Source organism: Pinus tabuliformis, chromosome 4_2 (genome assembly GCF_031772625.1).
Source record: "Pinus tabuliformis cultivar Carrire ecotype Pingquan chromosome 4_2, CPIR1, whole genome shotgun sequence".
Lineage (NCBI taxonomy): Eukaryota > Viridiplantae > Streptophyta > Pinopsida > Pinales > Pinaceae > Pinus > Pinus tabuliformis.
Window position 1 is genome coordinate 567,320,637 of NC_142304.1, and position 24,844 is coordinate 567,345,480.

General features: G+C 38.6%; 1 protein-coding gene across 2 annotated transcripts in view; it reads left to right on the plus strand.

The window, feature by feature from the left end:
• The window catches only part of GC6 (golgin Putative 6), a 398,621-nt gene that overhangs the window by 153,400 nt on the left and 220,377 nt on the right, over positions 1-24,844 (plus strand). For both annotated transcript variants that reach the window (XM_089423919.1, XM_089423920.1), the window contains exons 10-13: positions 8,596-8,646; positions 8,727-8,816; positions 9,070-9,183; positions 9,293-9,364. In XM_089423919.1, the coding sequence (XP_089280045.1) occupies positions 8,596-8,646; positions 8,727-8,816; positions 9,070-9,183; positions 9,293-9,364 (327 nt within the window). The remainder of the gene's footprint in view (positions 1-8,595; positions 8,647-8,726; positions 8,817-9,069; positions 9,184-9,292; positions 9,365-24,844) is intronic.

Below are 24,844 nucleotides of genomic sequence, written 5' to 3' on the forward strand. Positions count from 1 at the left end.
AAGATTTCTTCTTGAAGAAGATGTCTTCCTTAAAAAGTGACTCTTGACTCCAAAGAGAGAGAGATCACCTTGAATCCTTGATGATGATGACAATGTACTTGATCTTGCTCCCTTTGGATGATTAGGCTTCAAGATGGTTTGATTTGAAGACCTCTTCAATTTGAGTAGAGGTAGGGTCTTATGAGGTCTTCTTCTTTGAGATGATGATGGAGTGAGGATCCTAAGAATGTTCCAAGTGTAGATGCCTTCTTTGAACGAACTAGGGTTTAGACTTCCTTCAATATGATGATGTGATCCTTGGCCTTGAAGTGTTCTTGAGGTGAGAGGTCCTTCTTGATGATTGATGTGAAAATTCCTACACTAAAGGAACCCTACTGCAACAAATCTGAATCTACTTCACCTACTTGATTTTTAAATTACATTCATCAAGTTATTCTTCTGAATACTGAAGCAAATTACTTCTGCAACCTACACTAATTAAATATATGATATCATGAAACAGATAAACATAGCAAAGAACAAGATACATAGGACACACTCAATTTTGGACAAAATAGTCCCCGGAAAAACCCAATAAGGGAAAAGCGGTGCAACAGTTCTCAGGGTTTATTATTATGCAAGATAAATAACTGAATACAAATCTAGGATGCTCATCTAGCAATCCTTTATAGAGAAAATACTGGCTGAAAATCTGAGTGAGTTTTACCTCACTTCACCCGGCAGAATTCTGGCTGATCCGGCAACAAGATTGGCTAACCTTGGCTACTTTTGCGCTAGCCCTGCGTAGGCCTTGCGTCATCCTTTTAGGTTCTCCGTCATCCCTGCGTCACCTCTTCTGCCCTCTGCGTCAGCTATCTCGATTGTTCCAACAGTTCCCGGCAATTCTGACTTCTGCATGACAGGCAACTTTCGCCTCTGCGTTGGCCCTTCTGGCATTGCGTCAAGGCTGCGTGGGCCTAGATTGGCCCAACGTCGGCTCTCCCGGCTACTGCGCTTCCTCTCTATAAACTCTTTCTGCTTCTCTGTCAGTATTCTCCAAAAAGTCCTCTCGGATTCTCACTGCCCCTCTGCTGCTGAACAATCACTTAGTCCGAATTTCTCAGCTTCCTAGCCCCAAAAATCGAACTCCAAATCAATTCGTTTTGTGTGTGTGTTTCCAAATGAATCCCAAGCCTACATCTTATACTTTTCCTGTTGAGTCTTCAACGACTGAGATTAAGTCTCTAATCAACAGCTAAGATTAAAACATGACTTGATCCACCTTCTAGATCATTCTCACCCATATTTTGATTAATACCCATTAATATTTTAATTTCCCTAAGTTTAGATTTAGGAACTCCGTTAAAAATATTAATTATTTTAATAAAATACAATCTGGGTGGAATTTCACCAAATGGTTTTTGGGTTCTATGTGCCTTAGCCTCTCCGCCAATTTTCAAGGCTAGAGCACTTCCAATGCTACCAAAAACTAACAATCCATTTTAGTGAGGAAAGTGCTCTAGCACAAGGTTACTTGGGAGCGGGAGCGAAAACAGGGGCAGGAGCGATATTTTCAGAAGCTCCCGGTTTGGGAGCGAATCCCGGAGCGTTTTTTATATAATATATCTATATCTATATTTATTTATTTATTTATTTATTTATTTATTTTTATGTTTTGATGCGTATATGTCAACAAAAACATGTAGAATGATGAATTAGATATAGAAAACATTAAAAACATAGATTGAATCATAGACAACAATCATCTAGAAGTTACAATCTTCATCAACCACGTCCACAAGTTAGTAACATAGTAACATACAACATATTGAGTCTCATGATTCATCAATCTTAAAGTTTCAAGCTTTCAAAATTCAATATATAACAGTTATCATCATTGATCACCAAAGTTGTACTTGTAAGGTAAGTGTAACCATTACAACTAATAATATCTAACATGAAATGAAATGTTATAAAATGAAATGAAATGCAACAACTTTCAACTTTCATGAAGCATCATATTCATAATTCATTACTAATGAGTTATAAATGCCAACTTCAAACTTAAATTGTCATATCTTGTTTAAAGAAATATCATAATAAATATGAATGTTAGGATATTCCGACACATAGGATATAGTTAAGTTCAACTTGGTCTAGTGTAGAGTTAGGTAAAGTGTGTTTCTTTACCGTTGTACATTTGGTAACTTACAATCCGACGGTCACGATATGTAGTGATCCGACGGTTCACTCTCACCTCGGTATTACCGACACTTGATCCGTGGCTTGACACCCGATTGGTCCATGAGTTCTATTTAAAGCGCATGGAGGGTCATTGTTCGGGTAATCCGTGCATGAGAGAAGCTTATGTAAATTTTCATTCTTTGATTAATAAATTGCCTGTAGTACCCACGTTGGGACAGGCCGTGGACTGTTTCCCTCTTTGAGGGTTTTAACCACGTCAAAAATACTGGTGTATTGATCTGTGATCTGGTTGTGAGCAGTGTCCTTTTGGTATTCTTTCTGAGGAACTTACCCTGTAAATTCCTACAATGAAAGAGTCAATAGTTATAAAAACTACTAGAAACTAGAAAAGACAAGTAAATCTATTATCTAATGCTTATGCTTGGGCCTCTTGCCACCACGAGAAATGTCTAATTTTTTAGTCTTGTTGGAAAATCAGGATCTTTGTCATTAATATCACCCTCTAAGCATTAATATCTAGAGGTATCTTTGTCATTACCTTTGGATCTGTATAGGGATTTTTGTCATTAATATCACCCTCTAAGCATTAACATAAGATAGAAAAAACATAGCATGTCAAGTCAAGATTTTGTTTGAGTAATGCGTACATTTTTAGGAGGGTCATGATAGAGGAGTTCGACAACCAATGTCACTAACATCAAGGTACATAGAGGGATTGGTGCTCTTGATTAAATACAAATTCCATACCCTAATACATGACAAAATTCAATGGAAACATTACAATCCCGAAATCCTGAAAAACTGATAAGTCTGCTAGATTTTGAATGAAATCTAAATTCTACTTTCTCCATATGAAATCCAATGAGGTCGGAACCACTCTCAAACATCCTGAGTCATTTCATGGTAATGTTAAAAATTTATGTAAAAGGATGAAAATGAAGATTAAGGAGAATGTCACTTTTACTTTAAGAATTTAACATTACCATGAATCACATATCAATAGTAAATACTAGGGCCATAAGCTTGATCATTAAGTTGCCCCACTCAAAACTTATTTGTTTCTTTGAAAAAAAATTGCATTTGGAACATTACTGCAAAAAGGCTAAACATTTTCGCAAACACTCCCGAAAAGGCAGCGAACATTTTTTTTAGGGAGTGCGCTTCCGCTCAGAGTGCGAGTTGGGATTGGGAGCGAGAGGGGGGGCAGCGCTCCCCGCAACCCTAAATAGGACATCTCATGTGGTAGGAGCTCCCGGCTCTCAAAAGCAATGGGGTGCCCTCCTTGGGACAAGACTGCCCCTATCCCCACACCCAATGCATCACACTCCAATGTAAAAGGCTACGTAAAATCTGGAAGTGCCAATATTGGGCAACAACTCATCACCTCCTTGAGTTGATCAAATGTTGACTGAGCTCCATCTCTCCATGCAAAAGTCCCCTTCTTAGTCAGATCAGTAAGGGGTGCTGCCAACTGTGAGAAGCCCTTCACGAACTTCAGGAAATAAGTACAAATGCCCAAAAATCCTCTTAGCGCTATCACGTCTCAAGGCTCTGGCCATTCCTGAATGGCCTGAATCTTCTCTTGGTGAACCTTGACCCCATCTATGCCTATGATGTGCCCTAGGTAGAGCATCTCTGTCAGCCCAAACTCGCACTTGGACATCTTGGCATAGGATTGCCGACAGTATTGGCATATGCAATGCTGTCTCTAGGTGTTGCTGGTGCTCCTCTCCCATCTTGCTGTAGATCAAGATGTCATCAAAGAATACTAGTACAAACCTCCTCAACTGGCCTCTGAAAACATGGTTCATGCACAACTGGAAGGTAGTCGATGCGTTGGTCAACCCAAAAGGCATGACCAGGAACTTGAAATGCCCATAATGACAACTGAAGCCTGTCTTCAGAATGTCCTGCTCCCATACTCGAATATGATGATACCCAGACTGCAAATCTATCTTAGAGAAGTACTTGGCTCCCCTAAATTCGTCCATCAACTCATCAATACGTGAAATGGGATACCGGTTCTTTAGCGTCTTCTTATTGAGAACCTTGTAGTCAATGCACATATGGAGAGTCCCATCCTTCTTCACCAACACAACTGAAGAAGCGAATGGACTTGAACTTGGTCTGATGTGGCCCAATGCCAATAACTCCTTGATGGCCCTCTTAATCTCATCCTTATAGGCTTTGGGATGCCTATAGGGTGTAGTAATGACTGCATGCACACTAAGCTCCAGCTCTATAGTATGCTTGAACTCCCTGTCAGGTGGTTGTCTCGGTGGTATATCTCCAAAAACTACCGGATATTTATCTAGTATTGCCTGTATGTCTGGATGTGGTGGCTTGGCCTTCCCCCCAACCTCTGAAATCCTCAACTCTAGATCCCATACTTTGTCTCCATGCCTCAAATGGTCCTCCATCCTGTGGGTCGGACCTGTATGTGGAGGATATGAATGCATGCCTCGAAGAACCACCTGCTTACCATCTGACCCAGTAAGCTCCATCACTAGCTGCTTCCAATCGGTGGTAACTTGGTGAAGGGAATACAACCATTGGACACCCATCACCACATTGGTGTCCAGTACATCCACCACGAAGTGATCTGTCATCGAATAGTTCCCCATGGTCACTGTCAAAGCGGGAACATATCGAGTGCACTGCATAGTCCTGTCTCCTAGTACTAGAACTGAAAACCCCTCAAACTATATAGTGGCGATGCCCCTCCTCTAGACCATCTGAGCATCAATAAAGTTGTGGGTGGCCCCACTTTCTACTAAAACTGAGACGTGTTGCCCCTGCACTGTACCTCTGATCCTCATGGTCAAAAATTTGGGTATCTCGCACAGGGAAGCTAGGACTCCCCCTGTTGGTGCAAAAGATACTCCCCCATGTGGTGGTGGTGGTGGTCGTGCCTTCTCTGGTGGATCCTCGCTGTCTCCCCCACCAAGCTCCAACTCCACCTCATCCTCTTGATCGCTCTCTGAGAAGGCCTCAATATAATGAGCCTTGCTTGTTGTGCACCGATGGCCTGGTGCACAAGGCTCTTGACATGTGAAACACAACTTCCTCCTCCTGAGGTCTCTCCTGGTCTCATCATTCAACTGCCCCTGCCCTTGGGTTGCTCTTTGTGCTGTGGGTGGTCTAGTGTCACTTCCCTTCTGAGGGTAGTGAGTGCGTGGAGGAAATGGTGCCCGAGCCTTGAGGATGACCCTTTGCAAACCTCTCGGACAAGTCACTGCCTCTAGAAGAGTAGATGGTCTACGTGACTTTACCAGTCCCCGCAGTGGCTCTGTTAACCCCTCCACAAATGTGTATACTCTCCTAGCATCTGACAAATTTGGCACCATGACTGAGACCCTCAAGAACTCTGAAATATAATGCTCAGGGTGTCCTGTCTTCCTAAGCTGGGTCAACTCCCTGAAGTTAGCCTTTGGATCCCTCTAATCAAAACACTCGACTACTCTCCGTGTTAAGTCCTCGTAGGAGGTCATGTTGGCATGCCCCAAAGTGGACAAGCCATGAAACCAGCAGTCGTGTGCCTCCCCCTCCAAATGCAATGTGGCCATTTTAATGGCCTCAACCTCCCTCATCCTGTTGAGCTAGAAATATGTGTCCAGCTTCTCCACCCAAGTACATGCTCTGCACTTGGTAGTGTCATCGTAGTTGGGAAAGTACATCTTCCCAATGGTGCGCTGTAGCTCATAGTTCTGCGTATCGTGGCCTCCATAGCCTTTCCCCTTCTCGTTCTGTTTGAGCTGGCAAAAGTCTCTGAAAGATAGTGCCTCCTTGAAGTCGGCTCCCATTACATAGGTGATTGATCCTCAACTCCACCTGGTTCACCTTGCGCGAAAGGTGGAGAAGAAGGTAGAGTGGCTTGAGTTGGCCCTGTCGATGATGGAGGCTGCGTAGTGGGTGAAACATGATCAAGTTGTTGAGAGGCCCTCGAAGTCTCTCCAAATAGAAAATCCCGGTGAGTGATCCGCTCCCGGTTCTGTATCTTGATCTCGTCTAACATCTCCTTCTGCCCCTTTGCCAAATCGCTCAAGGCCTTAAAGACACTGTCGAAGGCAATCTCCTCCCTGTTCTTGGGCTCCCCCATATCTTCTGCTACCACTGCCTTCCCACGATCCTCGGTGTCGGGAGTAATATCCAACTCCCTCTCCCGACTCTGGTACCTTTGCCTCCTGTAAGTAATATTATGTCCGTCCTCCTCGCTCATAGGAAAATTCCTCACGACTGAGCCAAGATTTGAGCTCTGATACCGTTGTAATGTTCCAAACTTGGATAAACAGTGATATGCAAAGAAAAAATGATTTACAACACATAAATTTTAAACAATTAGCAAATGCTCATTAAAACTCCAGAAGTAAGAACCAGTTGAGCCATTTTATTAATCAATGGGCAAGTACAATAGTATGGAGGAATGCACTTGGACTTGCCTCAGTCGAAAGCATGATAGAACCCAGGTGATAAGACAATGATCTCAAATGCTGGAAATGAGTGCTCCTCTAATGCTCTGCGCTGCCCAGAAACCTGCACTGCTGGTTGGAAAGGAACTTCAAGAAACTCCACCTTTGGTGCTCAAAAAGTGTTGCAAAATTAACCCCAAGCTCCTTGACCAAAACCCAGAAAGGGTTTGGTCTGAATCCAACCTCCCAATATCAGCCTCCAAGATGCCCTACACCCTCCAAGACTACTCAAGAACACGACCTGCAACGACACCAACAAATTCCTCCTCCAAGGCTCCCAAAATGTAGAATTCTCCTCCGCAAGTGCTTCCCTTAACTCTCCCAACAAAGATCAGCCTCAATAAATGATAATGCACTTCCCACATGTGCACAAAATGCTGCCTCTGTGCTGGCCCATGAAGTGTGGAAGTCACACTGAATAGGAGCACTCTCCTCCAGCTCCAAAACTCAACAAAATGGCAACCACACACCTATGCCTCCTCTTCGGAATTTCTCCTGGCCAAAACTCCTTTGAAAGATGCCACAATATAAACTCGGCCTCCCTTCACTGCATCCTCCAGAAATACGCACCACTTGGAGATGATGAATGCAACTGCTGGAAACCACAATGAAATCCTCCTCCGAAAGAATGAACATGAACCTCTCTAGGATGGCACTCGAAGTCCCCCAAAGAAAGGGTGAGCTCTTTGCTTGAAGAACACTTGCGAAACAACAAGTGACTCGGCTAAGTAGCTTGAGCAACCAAAGAAAAATTCGATATGCCCAAAAGATGATGAAATGAGGAGAGCTGCTTTCCTTATATAGATTTCGTGGAGCACTTTTCCCTCCATTTTCTCTCCATCATGGGTCCCTCACTTAACCATCGACTTCCCCTCTATGCAATTTGAATTTCGAACTAGGGAATGCATGTTCTCCTAGTGTGGGTGGCCCCCACGTATAACTGAACCATATCAAAATTGCTTCTACTAAGTCTAGCCTCCTAATAAAATCGAATGGGCCCCATCACCTCCAAAATTGGCCCCAAAATGTAATAATTAATTCTGTTCCAAATTAATTTAGGAAGGGACATTACACTCAATGAGGCTTCAGTGAAGGGCATCCACCTAACGATCAATAGCTCTGTAATTAATAATAATAATAATAATAATTAATAAGACACATCCTAATGCAAGGACATGTCTCAACTGGGATGCCTCTCTTCAATAATAATTTCATTGATATTGATATTTATATAAATTATATTTATTTCATGATCTCCAACTACCAAGGGAACCGAGATTGTAACCAACTGAGGTCAAGCATCCATAGAGCAAGTGGTTTCAAATTTCAATTGTGCATATCCATCATTTATCTTCTCTGATGCTATAACCCATCTTGGACAATCAGGTGCTGAATATACGCTTTGTAGCCCAATTCTTGTGAAGCATCCCTGAACATGGTGTAAATACTTTCACAGTAGCCCGGAAATCTAAGACTCCCTCTTTATGAGGAAACTGTTTATGCCAACCCCTGTTGACTCCCTTTGCTGTTTCACCAAACCTTCTCTGCAAATCATTACTGGCTGCATTCTCAGAATCAACTATTGTTATCTGTAATAAAACTATCCATCATTAGTACAGCATGTTGATCATCCAATGAATAATGAGCGTCTGTGAATATGAGGGAATATTTCCCTGAAGAAAAATGATGTAAGTTTTAGGTCTTGAATTAGTTTTTTTATTTGCTAAATCTTTGCTTATTAAAAACATATTTGCCTTGGATGTGGGCATTTTCACCATGCTTAGCAGTGTGAGTTAATTTCGTGGAGTTAATTGAACTCATCTACCTTATTAATAGGATATTTATAGAGAACAATAAAGTTTATGCATGGGACAGGTTAAGATTGTTTTTGTCTTTTGATTATGTTTGTTTTTCTGCTAATTATCTGCATGTCAGAAAACAGGATTGCCTTGAGTTGCTCAACAATCTTCTTCGAAACAATCCTACAAATCAGGTTTGTTGGGCTGTTTGGCTAGATTTTTTCCTTTACTGTTACTCAAGTACAATAGTTAACGTTCCAATTTTCTCCTTCAGATACTATTGAGAGAAACTATAGGCCTACAGACTGTTGTGTCCCTTTTAAAGCTTCGTAAAGGTAGTGCTGATGGGTTCACACGACAGAAGGTGAGGTCCTGGTGTTAAATTTCCTATTTGATGCAGTTTATTCTTGAACTCAATCTGTTTGATGCGTTGAGGATCCACGATATTAGTGAAATTGGCTTGGATGACAATTGTCATTGTTTGAACAACCTTTACTTTTAAACAGCTTCAAATGAAAGGACAGTCGGAACATATAACTTCACAAGCACTTAATGTAGATGTCCTTAAAATTTGATTAATTGGACCTTGAAAGTTAATATTAATCATCTATTTGCAGACAGTGAATTTACTCGGCGCATTGGAGACAGTTGCATTGCTTCTTGCTGGAAGTTCAGATACTGAATATGCAAAGGATGCAAATAGAATATCCAATCAAACAGTTTTCTCTCAGGTATAAATGGTCTTCCTTGTTTCCCTTTTGTCTAAATACCGTCATCTCCTAGATTACAGTCTTAACATATATCCTTACAGCCATATTTGTGTGTTTCACATTGATACAGAAGAAACTCTTGGACCTTCTATTAATGCTGTGCGTTGAAAGTAGGTGGGCTGCAGTTGCAGTTCGTTGTGCGGTAGTTTTTCTAACCCTGGATGGTATAACTTTAAAGTAATTTGGCAATTTGATGAGATGACTGACTGTCTATGTGGTTGCTAGATTTCTAAGCTGAGAAATATGACATAATTTAGAAATACTGTTTTTCATGGATCTTACCAAAGGAAATGGCGTTTCTATTGCTTTATTAGTTTTTATAGTGGCTACAAAGTTTAGTGTTATACATGTAGACTTTCATGTCTGTTCCCGTTTCCATGCATTTTGGACTAGCTGTACCGATATAGGTTTATCTCCTCTTTGTTGAGAGCTGTATCTATCTTAATGCTGACTACCACAGATGACCAAAATAGGTTAATGGGACTGGGAAAATGTGCATGCAATGTTGGCCAAATAAAGTATAGAAGTAAAATTAAAATATAGAAAGGAGACACAAAATTGGGTCAAAGATTGTCACCTATTTAAAGTTGACAATCTTTGACCCAATTGTGGCATAGGCTCTGGCCACAATTAGAGCCTTTGTAACTTCACTAATATTGATGTTGACAATGAGCTTGTTAGCATTTCAGGTCAAAAATTGTTGGTAATAGGTATTGAAGCTCTCACTGCAAGCTGTCCTGTGTTCTTTGTTGTCAGATTGCTATTTGATGAATGACTAATGCTGTTTATGGACTGCACTCACCTTGGGGCTGGAAATGTGAGGTGATCAGCCTCGAAATCTTAATCTGATTAGATCTCTGAGAAGCCTTTGCTGATGATGTAGTCCTTTGCCACACATCTTTTGAAACATTTAGCTATGTTTCTAGTGATATTAGGTAATTTGATTGCTAATGCTCAACAAGCATGCACCGGGCTTGCATTTTCATGCATAGGTCATAATGTATATAGATTGAAATTATTGATGGTCTTTATAATGGATGCGTAATGTACCTAATATAATATTTATTGTTTAGTACTATGATAAAATCTAACTATATAATAATTATATATCATTATTATTAATCAAAATTCTGAAGGTGGTGATCCAATCTCTTCAGCAGCACTATATAAAGAGGATAACATTGTATCATTTGTATAGTATGTTGAAATTTGGGGCAGCTATGGTATGAATTTCTCCGAGAGAAACCCAACTACCCCAAGAAGAAACAATCTTGCCTCAGGGAAGAATTCAGATTGGATTAAAAAAATATTATTGTTGATGCGTTTGGCACTCCTCTCATTATTATTTAATGTGACAAATTTATTTGGGCAAGCAATCATCAAGGCATTTGGAAAATATATTTAAATAATGTCAAGGACAATGGAGCCAATAATTCAGAATTTGACAGAAATACATATATATTTTTTATTAATACTTGAATGGCGATTGTTACATAGAAGGGCCCCAGGCTTATATACCGCCTCGGGTGCCTCTTGGCGAAAGGGCATGATCTTCTGATCGTGCCCTTTTGCCTAATTGATCTATAATTACAAAACTATTAATTTTTTACATAACATTGCCTTCTCCTTGAAAATATGCTTTGTCCTCAAAGCATACGTAACGACAGATGTTGTTGACGAAACGCTTCCATCTCCCTGGGAGCTTCTTCTTTTGGTAGGTCTTTCCACTTAATCAGGTATTTTTTGATTAATCGTGATCACAACTTCTTTTCCCTGGTGAAGATGATATCTTTTGTTTCAAAAATGATTCTCCCTTCGTCGTCTAAAGTTGGAAGTGTTGTCTGTGCTGATTGGTGTTTGCGAAGTGCCTTTATAAGGCAAGATACATGGAAAGCGTTATGAACATGACTTTTATCAGGAAGGCTTAAGTTGTATGCTAGTTGGCTGATCTTTTTCTTAATCTGATATGGTCCATAGAATTTTGGTGCCAATTTGTTTTTTCCCTTTTGTTTTAAGGATAATTGCTTGTAAGGCTTAAGTTAAACAAATACCCATTCTCCAACTTCAAATTCTTTATCTGTTCTATTTTGGTCAGCTTGCTGGTTCATATGATTTCTCGCAATATTTAGATTTTCCTTTAGTGCTAGGATGGCCTTTTGGGTTTCTTCTAATTGACCATTAACTGCCGGAAGTTTTGTCTCGATAATGGCAAGGTCCTTCCATTTAGGAGGTCATAACCATACAGAGCTTGAAATGGAGTCATTTTCGTTGAAGTGTGGTAAGTGGAATTGTACCACCATTCAACGAGATGTAACAATTGAGCCCACTTATTTGTTTGTCTGTTGCATAACAACGTAGGTAGACTTCTAAACATTAATTGACAAATTTTTTTGCCCATCTGTTTGAGGATGGTATGCTGAACTCATGTTGAGGTAGGTTCCTATATGTTCGAAAAATTCCTTCCAGAAATTACTTTTGAATTTGGCGTCTCTATTGCTAACAATGACCCAAGGAAACCCATATAATTTGTAGACATTCTTACAAAATATCTCGGCGATTTGTTTTGCTGAGTCCGATTTCCTCATGCCAATGAAGTGTGCTTAGTTTGTTGACTACTACGAGAATTTTGTCCTTGCCATCAGAGACAAGTAATCCTTCAATAAAGTCCATTGATATTTCCTCCCACTTCTGATTTGGAATATTTGAGGGATGGAGTAGTCTGAGGGTCATAATGTTCTCATTTTTATTTCTTTGGTATTTATCACATTCTGGAGGTCATAACCATACAGAGCTTGAAATGGAGTCATTTTCGATAATGGCAAGGTCCTTCCAGTTAGGAGGTCATAACCATACAGAGCTTGAAATGGAGTCATTTTCGTTGAAGTGTGGTAAGTGGAATTGTACGACCATTCAACGAGATGTAACAATTGAGCCCACTTATTTGTTTGTCTGTTGCATAACAATGTAGGTAGACTTCTAAACATTTATTGACAACTTCTGTTTGACTATCTGTTTGAGGATGGTATGCTGAACTCATGTTGAGGTAGGTTCCTATATGTTTGAAAAATTTCTTCCAGAAATTACTTTTGAATTTGGCGTCTCTATCGCTAACAATGACTCAGGGAAACCCATGTAATTTGTAGACTTTCTTACAAAATATCTCGACGATTTGTTTTCCTGAGTCCGATTTCCTCATGCCAATGAAGTGTGCATACTTGGTTAGTTTTTTGACTATTACGAGAATTTTGTCCTTGCCATCAGACACAAGTAATCCTTCGATAAAGTCCATTGATATTTCCTCCCACTTCTGATTTGGAATATTTAAGGGATGGAGCAGTTTGAGGGTCATAATGTTCTCATTTTTATTTCTCTGGTATTTATCGCATTCTGCTACATATTTTTGAATATCATTATTCATTCCCTTCCAAAAAAATGATTGGCATGCATTATAGTAGGTTTTAAATAAACCTACATGTTCGACTGACAGTGAATCATGGGACTCTTTTAGCACTTTGGCTTTAAATTTGAAATTTGGACTTAGGTAAATTTTCCCCTTGTACCACAGAATATTGCTTTGTCCATTCAAATTTTGAATTTTGAGGAGGGTTATTGATTATAACACTTGTTTTTGGATCTTTTGCATACTCACTTCGAATTTCATTAAGCCGTTTTGGGACAACAACTAAAATTGCAAGTAATGATGATTCTTCGCCTTTCCTGGACAAAGCATCTACTACTACGTTGTCTTTCCCTTTCCTATGTAATATATCCATGTCAAAGGCAACAATTTTTTCGATCCACTTTTGTTATGTAGATAGTTTTTTTGCTGGAGGAGGTGCTAAAGACTGTTATGGTCTGTTCATATTAAGAACTTACTTCCCAAGAGATATTGCCTCCACTTAGCTAACACATGCATGATGGCAAGCATTTCCCTATTGTATGTAGGCTTGATACATCCTTTCTTGTTGAGTTTCCTGCTTTCAAACGCTATTGGATGACTATCCTCCATCCATACCACTCCTATACCAAAACCTGAAGCGTCACATTCAATCACAAAACGTTTTGAAAAGTATGGAGTTGCTAATACTGGTGCCTTGGACATGATTTCTTTTAAGTCTTCAAAACATTTTTCTGCCTTATCCTCTCATTGAAAGGAGTTCTTTTTCAACATATTTGTTAGGGGTGCAGATATATGAGCATAATTTCGAATAAACCTTCGATAGTATCTAGTCAACCCTAAGAATCCTCTTAATTTGGAGACGTTAATTTGTTTGGGCCATTCTTTTATCGCCTTGATTTTATGAGGATCTACTTTTACTCTTTCCTTGGATATCATGTGTCCGAGGTACTCTAGCTCTTCTTTTCCAAAGGTGCACTTGGACATCTTTGCATAGAACTGATGTTCTTCTAATATAGTGAGAACTTGCTCTAGATGTTGTAGATGCTCTTTCGATGTTTTACTATAAATTAGAATATCGTCAAAAAATACTAACACAAACTTCGTTAGATATGGACGAAATACCTCATTCATGGTGGCTTGGAAGGTTGCTGGAGCTTTCCTTAATCCGAAGGGCATTACCTTAAATTCATAATGACCTTTATGTGTTCAAAAAGCAGTGTTCGGTATGTCCTATAGCCTTATTATGATCTGGTAGTATCCCGATCTCAAGTCCAATTTTGAAAAGTATTGGGCTCCATGAAGTTTATCTAGCATTTTATCTATAAAGGGAATTGAAAACTTATTCTTAATCGTTATCTTGTTCAGTCCTCGATAATCTACACACATTCTAAAGGATCCATCCTTCTTTCAGACTAAAACCATTGGAGTAGCATAAGGGCCTCTACTCTTTGAGATGATTCCACACTTCAAAAGATCTTGGACTAATATTTTGATTTCAGTTTTTTGATGATGTGGATATCTATATGACTTGATATTGACAGGGTTTGACCTTGATTTGACTTTGATTATGTGCTTGATTTCTCCTTTAGGCAACATCTTCATAAGAAGATCTTGGAACACCTTTTTGTGTTTTTGAACTTTTGGTGATAGTTCTTGAACTTCAGGTGTTTCTTTTCTAACGAATCTTGAAGCCAACATCTCCATCTAATGACATTGCACTACATATGCTGGCGCTCCCTTGCAGATCAACTTCATCATTTGAGGGGGTTTGAACCCATATAACTTGTATTTCTGCCCCTCCCATTTAAACTTTATAAATTGTTTTTGATGGTTGGCAGAGTAACTGCCTAGGATTTGTAGCCATTGGATACCTAGGACCACATCCACTCCTAATGGTACAGTGTAGAACAAAGATTCTAGATTGTAGTATTGAATTTGTAATTTGACTCAATGGCATTTCCCTACTTTTTAAATTTTCTTTACATTAGCTACCATCACTTTCATGTTGTGCATGAGATATGCGAAAATGTTGAACCTTTTCGCCATATTTGAGTCCAAAAAGTTGTGGGTGTTGCCGATATCTATTAGAACCATTACATTGCTCTTTTTGATATGTCCTTTTAACTTTAATGAAACCTGCAAAATGGAGAAACTCCAAATTTGTAGTAAAACGCTTGAACTACAACAACAAGGTTAACGAACTTCGATGACCAAAGTCCTGGGTCAGACAAGCTTTGTGTAGCTGTTGAGCGGCTAGAGGATCGAACAACTCTGATACCAAATGAAACGAACAAAGTTCGTTCTCCCTATTAACTACTCTAGAAGACTTGGAATATGAAGATATCCATTGAGGATACAAATATTATATATTAAATGTATGGATATGAATGATGATACAATGAGAGTGAGAAACTTACTTATCTACCAAGCAGGTGTCTCTTCATGGGGAGTCATGTCTCATTTAGACATGCCTCTTCAACCTAATTACTAATTAACTAATAATTATTTATGATTATTGTCATTTACATTATTTCCTATATATTTTATTCATAACATTGCCTTCCTCCTCAAAAATCTTTGTCCTCGAATCTTATTGATGAAAGGCCTGATCTCTTTTTCCTATTTCGGGTGTCTTCTTGTCTTAGAATTATCATATTCGTCGAAGCAAGACAATATGATGCTCTAAGTGATAAACAAATCTGTTGCACTGGATCTAACCATCCTAGATCAATCTTCTGTGGAATCTTGCGGTGACTAGAAACTTGGGATGAATTGTTATCACATGAATGGATTGCACTGACATTAGTATTCTTCAGAACATCAGTTTGTTGTTTCTGTTCTAAATACGTGGCTTGATTGAGTTGTTCACCCTCGTGATTCGGATGTTGATAAGGACTTCTAGTGATTTTATTTTCTCTTATCTTGTTTGTGTCGTTTTCCTGATTTATTTGAAGCACCTGATTTCCTTTAATCATGGAAGTTTAATGGTTAATTTCTAGATCTTCACTTGAATCTTTTTTTGTTGGTATTGCCACTTCTGATTACATCTTTACTTCATCTAGTTTGTCCTCTTCTTGAGTTGTAATATTGGTGGGATCAATATTAGTTCCTTTATCTTCAACTTGGACTTCTACATTCAATGCTTGCTTCTCGATAAACTGTTGCACCTTATTTTCCAATGAATTTTTGTTCTTCTTAAGCTTCTTAATTTGTGTCAATAATTTTTCACTATGGTCTTTAAGCCGAGAAATTTCTTCATTTTTGCCAGCAGTGATCTTGTCGACATCGCTTTGCATATTTTGTAGAATTTTTTAACCTTATTGAAAAATCATTTTTGAAATATTTTGTATGTCTTCTGGTGTTATACTAAATTTGGCTTTAATGTAACATCTTGGAGTGTTATTTTCTTCTTCCTGCAGGAAAATGTTTTTTTGGTAGTTAGAATAAAGGACCCTAAATTTTCCATCCAGGGTGAACCCAAAACAATGACACTATCGTCAAAAAATAAGGTTTTCACGGTGAATTGCGAGGTACAAGTATAATTCTCAATACTTAGTTGTAGATTGTTCATGTCGTATTGTTTGTTATTTGTGTCAACAAAATTGGTTTCGATTATATTTGATTCAAGAATTATTAGTTGGTTAGCACATTTAGTACTAACATAATTACTATCTTCAGTAGGACTGATAGAGATTATAATATCTCTTCCTGCGAGTGATCCTTTGATTTTAAATAGCATACTAACACATTTACTAAAAGTTTTAGGAAATCTTTCATTATTGGTCCCCATTTTTTCTTTTCGGGATGAGCTTTAGGGTTTAAAATTAACCCTCTCAATCCTTATAATAATACTTTTTTCTTCTATGTAATTAATCTTTCTTTTTTTTAAAGAACTTAAGTACCTTTTCAATTTTTTTTTTTAATGGCCAAAGGCCAACTAGTGAATTGGAGACCCTCCAAAAGCTTATATCGAAACGCTTGAATGACAATGAAGTTGACGAATTTCGATGGCCAAAGACCTGGATCGGATAACGATCTGTGTGCGACGCTGAAGTGGCCAAAGGATTGAATTGCTCTGATACCAAATGAAGCGAACAAAGTTCGTACTTCCTGTTAACTACTCCAGAAAACTTGGAATATAAAGATCTCCATTGAGATACATGAATATATATTAATTGTATGAATAAGATGATGATACAATGAGAGTGGGGCCTGTTTATATGTTAGGCAAGTGTCTCTTCATGGAGAGTCATGTCCCATTTAGACATGCCTCTTCAACCTAATTACTAATTAACTAATCATTATTACAATTATCCTTATTACTTATATATATATATATATTTTATTCTTAACAAAACTTGTGATGAATTGTTATCGTTAGACTGGACTGTGTTGACATCACTATTCTTCAGAACATAAGTCAATTGTTTTTGTTCTATATGATATAGATACGTAGCTTGATAGAGTTGTCTACTCTTGTGATTTGGATGTCGATAAGGAATTCTTTTGGTTTGACTTTCCCTATTAGGTGTGTGGTAATTTTCTGATTTACTTGAGGTTCAGAGGTTGTTGAGTTGGGTATATAATCTTCACTTGGAATTGCCATCGTTTGAACTACAACAACTGAGTGTGTTTTTTCTTCAATTGACTTGTCTTTTTCTTGATTTGAGATATTCACGAGATCGATATTCATTCCTTTCTCTTCAACTTGAATTTCTTCATTTGAAGATTTCGACGCTTCCTTCTCAATAAACTGTTGTACCTTGTTTTCCAACGATTTTTTGTCCTTCTTAAGCTTCTTAATTTGCGTTAGTAGTTTTTCATTATGGTCTTTAAGCCAAGAAACTTCTTCATTTTTGTCAGCGGTGATTTTGTCAATTTCTCTTTGCATATTTTGTAGTACTTTTTGTCATTTGACCTTCTTGAAAAATTACTTTTGAAATATCTTGTATGTCTTCTGGTATTACTGAATTTGGCTTCAATGTAATAGCTTGTAGTGTTATTTTTTCTTTTTGTATGAAAATGTCAAAAAATTCTTCTTCGTATTTAGGATGAAGGACCCTAGGGTTTCCATCTAAGGTGAACCCAAATAATGTCACTTTGATTGTTCCATAGGGTTTGAACTAAAAATTGTGACATGAATGTATACTCTCCAATGTTTAATTGTAATTTGGTTATGTCATATTTTTTGTTGTCAAAACAGTCTAATTTTTTATTATACTTGACTTGGGAATCACTAATTGGTTTACGATTTTAGGCTTTATCTAATTTTTATCTTCGTCTGGTGAGATAGCAATAGTAACATCTTTTCCTGCAATAGACCCTTTAATTCTAAATAACACTGAAGCATAATTATGTGAGGTTTTTGGAAATCTTCCTTCCTTTATTTCCGAACTAAACACCATTTTTCATTTATCGAGATGAGGTTAGGGTTTTGAAGGTAACCCTTTCCTAATCTCTATAATAAAATATTATTATTTTCTTTTTTTTTTCTCTTTTTTTTTAATAAACCTTCAAAAAATTTAATTTATTATTTTTTTATTAAGCTTTGAAAACTTGATTTATATCCTATCACCTTTGGCATATAATTTAGTTTCTTTCTCTTCATTTTTATTTTTCAACTTTTCTAAATAAAGCACCTTCATACCTTCATTTTAACCCTTAAATAGTCTTTTTGTTAACAAGATTAAAATTTATTTTTATTTATTTATTTTTTAATTTATGAAGTACTTTAATGGGATACTTTAAGCCAACTTATTCCTTCAACCTTCTCTTTCCTTCAAATTTTTTTTATAGACCTTAATCTCTATTTATATGCAAAGCTTTTTCCTTTTGTATTTTCTTATATGAGTATCTAGTTACCTTTATTTTTTTAAACAACCTTCAATACTTAAATATTTTTTTCCATTTAATATAATTTGATTCCCTTTTTTATACTTTACGTTAACCTTTTTTCTCAATATATTTTTTGTTGCTAAATACCCTTTCCATTTTATTTGATATATATATATATATATATATATATATATATATATATATATATATATATATATATCGATTTTATGATTTTTACTATGCTTACTTCGAATTAATTAGAAGGTCATGATCCTTCTTATATGACTGCAACTGTAGGAAAAACAGTTTCCCTCCAAAAATCAATGATAACCTTTGTGGTGACATAGGAAAAATAGCAACTCCGTGCAAGTAGTTGAACGTTTTATCGGGGATGTTGACACAATTATGAAGACAGGTTGTGTGGAGTTGGGAAGATGGTAAGTGAGCTAACATAGTGGTCCGAGTAGACGGAGGTAGCGGTTGTGGGACGATGGCCGACGGTGGTTGACATTGGTGTGTGGGCTACGAATGACGATAGAAGGTGGAATCTAGCGACTGCGTTGGTGTCAGACGATTGTAGCGAGAGTAGTTGAAAGTGACAGGTGGACTTCCCTCCAAGTCAAGTCATCCTTGGCTCCAAAAGACCCATTTGCCCTAGACATATCACTATCTAAAGGGAACACCTCCTCCACTTGGGAATTCGATCTCTCACACACAAGACCGTTTTTGGGCAATAAAGTGAAGAACAAGAAGGATGAATAGAAGGACGAATTCTCTCTCTCCCTCTTCTCTCTCTTGCAACTTTCACAGGTGGATTGGCTATTCTCTCTGTGGTTTGCATTTTTCTAGGGCAATTGTTGCAAGGAGCCGAAATGTCGGGGTTACTGGGGCAGTGGTTGTAGGGCCGAAATTTTTGGGGCCACTGGCTATTGCAGGAGGGTCAAAATTTTGGGTCAGACTGGAAAAGCGGATTGCAAGATCAGATTGGGTGACTTGACTTGAAGGAGAAGACCATGTTTGACCATAGGTCTAGGCGTGTCTCTCATTGAACAAGAAGAATTTCTCTATTGAAAAAGGTTGTTGGGTTTTCCCAAGGTAAATTTTGTCTTCTATTGTGTGTTGTGATCTCTAATATGCCATTGTTCTTTATGGTTGAATTTCTGAAGTACAATTGCTGATTGATATATTGGAATAAGTCAAAAGAAGATCTACATCAAAAATAATTATCAGAATTTCAGAATTATTGTGCTAACCCTAATTGCACTAAGAATGTCAACATGGACCATGAAGACATTAACCATCTCCATGTATTTGGGAACCTTTGGAGGCATGATGTGGGCTGCTTGGACCTTTTGCTCTTCTTTAGAAGATCGACCCCCCTTTTATGGAGATTTACTCATTTTGTCGTTGTACAAGTTACTTGACCACTTTATTTGTATGTTGTATTAGATTACTTGAATTTAGGCTAGGTGTAAGGAATTAAATCAAATAATGATATTTTATTATAAATGAAGTTAGATTTCACTTCATAAATAGAGGATGGAATCCTCATTTGTTCTCATCTAAGTTACCAGAAAACGGATACGGGTACGGGGTTTGAAACGGATACGGCAAATTTTCAAAAAATCTGGATACGATACGGCAGGAAACGGCACATAATAAATATATATATATATATATATATATAAAACCTATGGGTCTACAGTGTGTTCTCATTAAAACCTTGCAACCTTGCATCTCTCAGTTTTTTTCAGCACTCATATTTTGATCATCAATTAAGCTGCCCCATATATATATATATAAACCAGCTAAATTACATAATTTTTTATAATAAATTTTATATTTATTTTATTTATATATATAAAATATCATATAAATTTATATTGATATATGAAATTGAAAGTAATAATAATAAATATTAGGTTTATATAATGCTAATTAACATAGCCGAGTATTTAGTTGATTATGGTTAAAGTAATGTGTTGGCAATATCGACAAGTTACACGAACTTAGTTACCTTCTGTTGTGGGGGCAACCCGTAGTTCGTAAGATAGAACAATGAAGGATTGTGTGAATGCATAACGACGTCACTGTCATTTTCGCATAGGGGGTCGAACAACAAAGGTCGTTATACTTGAACACTATATGGGCGTACAACAGTCAATGGAGGCGTCGAACTAGCCCATTTTGGCATGGATGCACAGAGTCTGTTTTCAGAGGATCCATAGAATGTTTACAAGCTGATCCAGAGGCTTCAGAATAATGTTGGCCCATCCTCTATTCCCTCGTAACCCTTGTGCCTCCTGCGCTGAAAATGAACCCTAGCTAAGTGTTTGATTTGCAGATTTATGCCAGAATTCAAAGTCATCGTTAAATGTGCCTTGGAATTTACCGAATTAAAACGAATTTGTTTGGCCTGGTTTGAAGTTTGACAAATTTCGAATTCCAACATTGGAAATTCCACTAGCCTATAGATGATTCCACTCACCGGATTCGACGAACTTTTCACCAAAAATGTTTCACGATTTTTGAAAAACCTTTTAAATTTTCTAAATAATTTTCAAAATTTCCTGAAAACGTTTTCATTTTTTTTAAACTGCAAGTCTTTTCGACAAAAATGCCTCAAAAACGGTTGCGAAAAAAAATTCCCGTTTCCAGAAAAAAAAAACGGCACAAAAACGTTTTTCCGGCGTTTCGTACGCGGATCCGGATCCGAAACGGGAAAACGCCGTTTTGGGGTTGGAGGTAGCCGTTTCCGGCAACTTAGGTTCTCATTGTTGGATTGTTAGAGCATTCATCTCCTAGATTAATGGAACTATCTTTAAGGGATCATTTTTGTGTCAAGGGGCACAAGGCCACTAAGATTGATCCCTTTGAGGTGCAACTTTGTCTGTTGAAAGGAGGATGTCTAGAGGTTCTTCTTGCATGCTCTTCTTTTTTGGTTGGGGGTAATTTTTAATCCTCCCTACTAGCTATTCTCCAAAGTTCCTTAGTAAGAGTTTTGATCATATTTCATGCCATAGTCAATCTTGTGGTTAGAGGCTTTCCTCTTGGAGGTGTCCCTTCTCATGGGCCATTTCATGATTTTTCCTTGATTAGCTGAGGGGTTAATTTATCCATTGAGTTAAAACCTCTTTTCCTAATCCACAAGCACCAGATAACAGCCTTAAGAGTGTTTTCTTCTTGGTCTCATCTTGACGCTTGATTCCTCTTGACTCCATATGTTTAGAAGGATATTGGCACTAATCTTCATATCCCTCCATCACCTTTTCCTTTTATACAAAAATCCTAAAATCTCCAAAAAAATGTTTCATTGAGGCTACTACAATGGACATCACCTTGTGTCCTTTTTACTAAGCCTTAGTGATTCTAGTAGGGAAACTGTTAAATTGGCAACTAGGGCCAAACTCCATGTGGGTCGGCTTATTTATGGCAGCTGATATTTTTATTGGATCCCTCTCGTCGAGAGGTGTAGGATTGATCCAAAGATCATCCGATTCCGATAAGTATTTATGGAGATATGAATTTATTTTGTTTATGTAATTATAGTCAAGCCGACCAGTTCTTATGTAGGCTCTAGAAGCCCAGTCGACGTGTCTATTCAACCTCCTCGTTTTTAGTATAAATAGAGGAGGATTTGAAGTCATTTGAGAACACTCTTCATATGATCTCTCTTCTCCACTTGTTTGGGTTGTCCTCTCTCAAGGAGGACGTAGTGGAAAGGGTTTTCTATGAGAGCCCTAGACGCAGTCAACTAAGTTCACTTAGCCGCAGTTGAAAGGAGAGACACCTGTACGCAGTTGAAGAAGATCTGGCCGCAGTAAAGGAGGCCGCATACGCAGCTAAAGGGAAGGCCCTATCCGCAACAAAGGAAGGCTTGGGTAAGGCTAGATCCACAGCCATTGAGGAGACCCTAATACGCAGCAAAAGATGATGCCCTTACCACAGTAAGCCGCAGGCTTATAAGGATGATCCACACAGCAAACAGAGACCTTATACGCTGTTCATGGTTAGACCTTATACGGAAAAGGAACTCGAACTTCTTACCTTAGATTGGGCTTCAGGCAGAGGACACTTCAGCGGTATTGAAGTCTGTTCTCACTTGCTGGGAGGCCGAGTTAGGTAAGGAGTAGGGCAGGTCTGTTGTGGCACGTTGAAAACTCTGTTTGGGCAGAACGTAAGTTACAGGTAGGCTGTGTGGTAGGCCGCAGGCCATACCACCACAGCTAAACACTTGCGTGGGTCTGTTTTGGGGCTGTATTGTGCCCTAATCTCCAGCGAGGAAGTAGAGGGATCACACTAAGGTGGGCCGCAGGTATTAAAGGCTATTTGAGGACTGTTCATGGACTGTTTGAGGGCTGTTGCAGTGTGCTAAAGTGCCCTAACCAGGAACAGTCAAGGGCAGTGTGGGACAACAGATTTGGAGGCAAGGTTGTTGTGTATTGAGTCAATATGTAGACCTTACTTGCTGTTGGGCTAAGCCACAGGCCATAGCCAGCAGCATAGATTGTGTTAAGGGTTGCGCAAATCAGTCTTGCAAGTATGGCAGTACTGAAACCTCAACTTGGAGCATGACTGAATAAAGGAAGAGAACTGAAGTTTGATGCACCAGCTCATATAGCAGCGAGAGCTAGTACTGCCGGAAAAGGACAGCATTCTGGAAGATGTAGCATGATTGGATGCAGTACGGTGATGAAATCACCTTGAAGAAATATGTCGTCACCTAAGTTTAGATCTGCAGTCCTTGTCATCAGAGATTCAGATCTGCAACCTCATTATATCATCTTCATGATGAAGATCTCTTCTCTTATCTTGTCAAGTCAAAGTTTTGACTTATGATGTATATGTACTCTCTCTCTCTCTCTCTGCTGAACTTTGAAGATAAAAGAAGATTTGATCAAAGGGTTTCCCCACACATTGTGGGGTTTGTCCCTGGCTCGCGCCACATCTTGTGTCCTCTTGTCTTGGCTTGTCTTCTGCGTTTTATATTTATGTTCTATCTGCAGTTTATCGTAATGCTGATGTGATTGCTAACTGTGAAAATGAAAATAAATTGCTCTAGCATAGAACATACCAAAACTTAACATGGTATCAGAGCTGAGGTGAAGACAATGCCCAAGCAAGAGTGAAAGAGCAATCACCGAAGACAGTTGGGACAAGACAGAAGGAACAATGGGTTCCTCATAATTCACCTAGGGTGAAGTCAAAGCAGATAATGTTATCAGAATGGCGCAGTGGAAGATTCTGATGGTCCATCTTAAGATCACTTCATTGGGAAGTTCGGATCTAAGGGTGGAAGGAAAGGCGGATGCCTTGTTGAAATAAGTTCAGCCGTTATGCGAAGGAGTGTCTGAATGGCAGAGACACATCTCTTGATGAAGATAACAATCATTCCTGGGACATCTTCCATGATCAAAAGAATGACTGGTAATGCAGGTCATCAAGGAAATGGTCGACTCTTCCTCAAAAGCAAGGAACCCCTGAATCTCTTTTATGTACCTGATCGAACCTGATGTCCATCTCGGAAATGGAAGTCAAAGGTTACACAGTGGCACTTATCGATGAAAAGGTACGTGTTTGAAAATAGATCTTTTAAATATGTTTTTGAGTTCAGGGTTGTATCAAGTTGGAGGAAGTCCATTGGGGACCATGTCCATTGACTCAACACCGGAGGTCTGTGAGTCAGATGGTGACTAGGATGCCTGAATTCAAAAAAAAAAAAAAGAAGCATGAAGGTACATGTTTGAAATGTACCGAAGGAAAATATTATAAGGGGACCATTCCCCTCATGCAGCAAGTTCACAGGTTTGGAACAACCCGAGGAGTTTGAGACTCATGTATACAGGTAGAAGAAAGCCCTCTATGGCTTGAAGAAAAACACCTCGGGCGTAGTATGAGAGGATTGATAGCTGTCTAATGCAGCTGAGATTCACTAGGAGTGAAACCGATCCAAACCATTACTTGAAGGTTGTGGATGATAAACCTCTCGTACTGGCACCTATGTCTGACAGGTGCAGTCCCTCTCATTTATAGGAGACAGAGGGAGTTGGATTCTGAATATGGAAAGATAAGTTGCAAGCCTGTGACTACCTCAAGGATCTTAACTTTAAGAAGTTATATGGTAGTGATGTCGGACCTTATTTGGGAAATGCCTCTGAGTTTCATAAACTCATTCGCATTGATGTTCTTGGAGAACCTCCGTCCGGACATCTGTGTTGCAGTTAGCATGGTGAGCTCATATTTGGTTGAGCCTCACTGGATTGGTGCCAAGAATCTTCTGAGATATCTTCAGGGCACAATCTCTCATGAATTGAGATACACTGCCGGAAATATGAAACCACATGATTATTCGAATGATGAGTGGGTAGGCAGTATGGAGGATCACTA